Genomic DNA, 4719 nt, shown 5'->3' with positions numbered 1-4719 from the left:
GTGTCAGTGGCGTTTGCTGCGGACCGGGCTGGCAGTTCCTTCCTCGGAGGGAAAGATTCCTCTGCCATGGAGTCCTACGATGTGATCGCCAACCAGCCTGTTGTGATCGACAACGTGAGTAGCATCTTTCCTATCTTTAAAGGGACTGTGTTCTCCTCCAGGAAGGATTGTTCCCGCGGTTTCAACCTAGGCCGCCAGCTCTTTGTCACTGGCTCGGCCTGTCAGGCGGGTTCAGCTGCCGCCGCCCGCGTCCTCCTCAAGTCCACAGTTTGAAGGCAGGGCGGCCACCCAACATCCGTGTAATGGAGAGTTTGAGGATAAACAAAGGGAAGAGCTGTAGTCCGGGAAGGGTCCCTGGACCCTCGGCTCAGGGGGCCTTAACCGTTCTCTTAGAGCCTGGCACCCGCCTTCTCTCTGGTTTTCCATCACTCAATTGGCTGCTCTTGCTGTCTATCTTGGCCTATTGGTCCCGCCTTTGGGCCTTGCCGGATTAGAACAGCACTCTGCAGTCATTGGCTCCGTCGCTTGTCACTCTCCCGGCCGCCATAGTGTTTCCCTTCTGTAAGGGGCGGTGCCGTGCTCTAGAGCTGTAGGGATTGGCTCGGCAACTCAGGGTGCGGAAGGCGATGGCTGGTCCACCGGTGAAAAAGGACAGTTTCCTTGGGTGTGAGCTGGAGAGGCGATTTAGTGAACTGTATCTGGGTGGGGCCGGACAGACCGGTGCCAGAAATGACCATGCGATTTCAGTTATTTTTGTGATTATAAATTATAGTTAGTCAAGGTAAAGAAAAAAGGGGAGTGACAAAGCAGGCGAGGTGCTTTGCTGTTTGCAGTGCCCAGGTGAGAGGCAGGGGGATTATCAGACACAGTGGTTGTCGGGTGCCCTAGCGTTTCCACGACGCTTTGCACCAACATACAAGTTGAAGCCTCCCAAAAAGTGAATGGTTAAGGAGGCAGTTTGCCCCTCTTTTCACAGAACGAACACGGAAGATGGAAGTGACCAAGGTCATACAGCAGTGGTGCCCCGCAACTTCACTGCCTTATCTAAATGGCATTCCTTTGCTAAGCACCGCTCCACACATGCATCGATAAAGACAAATAGAAAGAACTTAAGTATTGTTTTTATGAGGAGGGGCATTTGTCTTAATTTCTGAATTTCACTCAAAGGTTTGGTCCCTCCCACACTGGTTAGAATCTTCCTGTATACTTTCTGGGTCCCTCCACTGAGGCAAACTACCAGTCCCCGCTGACCTAGGCTGACCTTTTCAGAGTAACTGTGATGTTCCGGCCCTCGGGACCTGGACAAGCCACTAGGTTCTTTTCTTTCTTTGCATCGTAGGTGGATAGAGATTGCTTTCTCCAATTTATGCAGAAACAGGAGGATTGGGTTTTTCAAACCACCCACTTTAGGAGTTGAGGATCCAAGACTCACACAGAAATCTGGTTCCAAGTTCTTCAAGGAAGGCAGTTTGATTTGTTGTGAACTGCCTTTTTAAAAGGGAGGCTGAGGCTGGGGGTGTATAGCCCAGATGGTATTGCTTGTCTGACATGCATGAAATCCTGGGCTCCATCCTCAACACAGCATAAACTTGGTGTATAATCGGGCATGGTGGTCCGGGTCTGGAATCCCAGCACTAGAGAGGTGGAGGCAGGAAAGTCAGAAATGCAAGGTCATTGTTTGAAGCCAGCCTCTAAGATGTGACATTGTTGGGAGCAGGGGGTAGGAGCAAGGTTAATTAAATGAGACTTGTTACTTTGGGGGTTATTGTTTGTTTTTGTTTTTGTTTTTGTTTTGTTTTTTGTTTTTTTGTCTCCCTCACTAGCCTCAGTAGACTTTTTAACCCTTGTGGGTAAGGAAGTGAGATCCTTCATTTTTTTATTAGTCCCTCTGCCCACTCAACACAATACCCAAGGCCCTCATATGTTCTGCTTCTCCCCCACCACCCCTTCTCTCTGTCTCTCTCTGTCTTTTGTTTGTGTGTGCACACACGTACAAAAGCATGTGTGTTCATGCTTTTAGAGACCAGAAGAGGTCATTCAATTCCTTAGAGCTAGAGCTGCAGGCAGTGGCGGTTATGGGGCATCTAACAAGGATATGGTACAGTAGGGACCCAAACTCTGGTCCTCCCAAAGGGCTGCAGCTAGTGCTCTTAACTAATGAGCCATCTCTCCAGCCCTCCATTGCTCTCTTTACCCACCTCTCTTTACAGGGTACCTAAGGCCTGGTACAACTATGCACAAAATAAGGCCTTATTGGCTAAGTGGGTGAATAGACAACTAGTGATTTCTGTCATGATAACAAAGATGTCCAGTGTTGGGGTAGGGGTAGAGGACCCAATCAAGATGAGGGGTTTCAGCTATGTAACACTGTAAATGACTGAATGACACTTTTTTCTTTTGTTTGTTTGAGACAAGGTCTTTGTAAATTTTTCTCAATGTTAATATCTAGACAAACCAACTACTTAAGTCTTTAGCTAGTTCCTATGTGTTAGCTCTACCTTTTCCTTAGTTGTTGAAAGAAAAAACTGCATAGCAAAATCTATCTCAGACTGGAGAAATGGCTCAGCGGTTAAGAGTGCTCGGAACCCTTCCAGAGGACCACAGCTTGGTTCCTAGCACCCACATAGGCGGGCTGCAACCTGTCACTCAAGCTCCAGAGGCTCAGACACCCTCTTTGGTCCGAGAGCACTTGCACTCACATACACAGACCCCCACATATACAAGACATACACATAATTAAAAGAAAGGCTCGCTGGGCAATGGTGGCGCACGCCTTTAATCCCAGCACTTGGGAGACAGAGGCAGGCGGATTTCTGAGTTTGAGACCAGCTTGGTCTACAGAGTGAGTTCCAGGACAGCCAGGGCTACACAGAGAAACCCTGTCTTGAACACCCCCCCCCCAAAAAAAAAAAAGGCTTTTTTTTTTTTTTTTCTTTAAAGAGTTAGCAGTTTTGCATTTGCATTAGCAGTGCGGAAGCAGTCTGTTCATCCCACCAGTTCCCCTGCCTTGGATCCCCGGAGCTGGAGTTACAGGTGTTTGTGAGCCTCTCAGTGAGGATGCTAGGAACCAGACTCCAGCAAGTACTCTGAACTGATTGATGGACCGTCTCTTCAGCCCCTTGTTTCTATTTTCTTGTCTGAGATTTATATACATGTACCACGTACATGCAGTGCCTGAGAAAGCCAAAAGAGGGCATCGGATGCCGCGGAGCTGGAATTAATGACTGAGAGCTTCTGAGCTGCTACTCGGGAACCTGTGTCCTGTGGATATAAGCAACAAGGGTGCTTAATAGATGAGCCATCTCGCCAGTCCTTGTTTCTTTTCTTAAAAAAGACTCTCACTGTGTAGCTCTGGCTCCCTGCAGACTCATGTAGACATCACTCAGCTAAAGGTCCCGCCTTCCTGCTTTTCCCCCCCACCCCCTGCACCCCTGCAAGCTGAGATTACAGCTGTGTACCACCATACCGGGCTGGTTTTCCGATTCTTCCAGAAAAGTAGAAAGACAGTTTCACCTGCAGCCTCGAATTTGTAAGCATTGCCAGCTAATATAAAGTGTGCTGTGATTGACAAACCCAGGTAGGCTGGGGGCAGCATGGTGCTAGAGGGATGGGTACAGCTGATGCAAAAGCACTGATTGGAGGCTCAGGGCCAATTTTTGAGTGATTAAAAAAGCTCTTCTGCTCTTAAGCTCTCACCTTTTTCATCTCTAGCTCTCCTTTTCTCTCTCCCTTCCCCCCTCTGTGGCCATGTCTGGCCTCTCTTTCTACCTTCTCTCTTTCTCCCTGCCTTTCTACAATAAAGCTCTAAACCACCCCCACCCCCAAAAAAAGTTCTTCTATTAATTACAAGTGTGTGGCCAACCTTGGCTATATGGCTAAACCGGTTATATACAATTCTGACTCTACCAAAAACATTGTACTGTACCTCGAATTAGTAAATTATATATGTGACACGTAAATTTTATCTCAATAAGTTTTTTTGTCTTTCTTTAAAATACTTTTGGAACCAAACCAAAGGCTTAGGACCAAAATGGACCAATTAACAAGCTCTGTCCTAGAACCCGTGGCCCCACCTCTCTCAGAATCTAGTCTTTACTTGTTAGATGGCAGCCACGAGCCTCTTTCTTGGCACATCACACAACCTGAAGTCCTTAAGAATCGATGTTTCCAAGCCGCAGCCTGCAGCTGGCTGATTCTGGGAGAGTCTTCTAAAGGAGTTGTTTGCTGCCTGCATCAGGAGAATGGTCAGTGGGGGAGCTGACTTCAGTCTTCATAGATCAAACACTGCATGAGACTCTGTTTTCAGGAAAGCTCCACAGTGTTTGCTCTTCCCTATGCTGAAGTGTGAAGCTGGGTGGCAGTGCATTATCAGGTGCACACATTCCTGTGTGCTCCGAGGGGCAGCTTGCAGAACATAGTACCTCATCTCACCGCCTCCTGTCTGATGGTTGGTTGGTCCACGCCTTGTCTTGGCAGGCTAGGGCCATGGGGACAAGCTGGGTCTGGTTCCTCTGAAAGCACCCCTCCCTGAGCCACTCTGTGCCTGGGGCTGCTCACTGGCCTTCCTGGTGCTCGCTCGGGCTCAGAATTTAGGTTTCCTCTGCCATCTTTTTTTTTTTTTTTTTTTAATTTTTAGATTTTTCTGTTGTTTTTTTCGAGACAGGATCTCACTTTGTAGACCAGACTGACCATGAACTCACAGATCCACTCGCCTCTCCC

General features: G+C 48.1%; 1 protein-coding gene across 2 annotated transcripts in view; it reads left to right on the top strand.

Annotated features, from left to right (window-relative positions):
* The window catches only part of Actr1a (actin related protein 1A), an 18363-nt gene continuing 13644 nt past the window's right edge, over positions 1-4719 (top strand). For both annotated transcript variants that reach the window (XM_029542538.1, XM_021191368.2), the window contains exon 1: positions 1-114. In XM_029542538.1, the coding sequence (XP_029398398.1) occupies positions 67-114 (48 nt within the window). In that variant the 5' untranslated portion in view covers positions 1-66. The remainder of the gene's footprint in view (positions 115-4719) is intronic.

This window comes from Mus pahari, chromosome 1 (assembly GCF_900095145.1).
Source record: "Mus pahari chromosome 1, PAHARI_EIJ_v1.1, whole genome shotgun sequence".
NCBI classification, from domain to species: Eukaryota; Metazoa; Chordata; class Mammalia; order Rodentia; family Muridae; genus Mus; species Mus pahari.
This window is presented reverse-complemented; position numbering and strand designations above follow the sequence as displayed.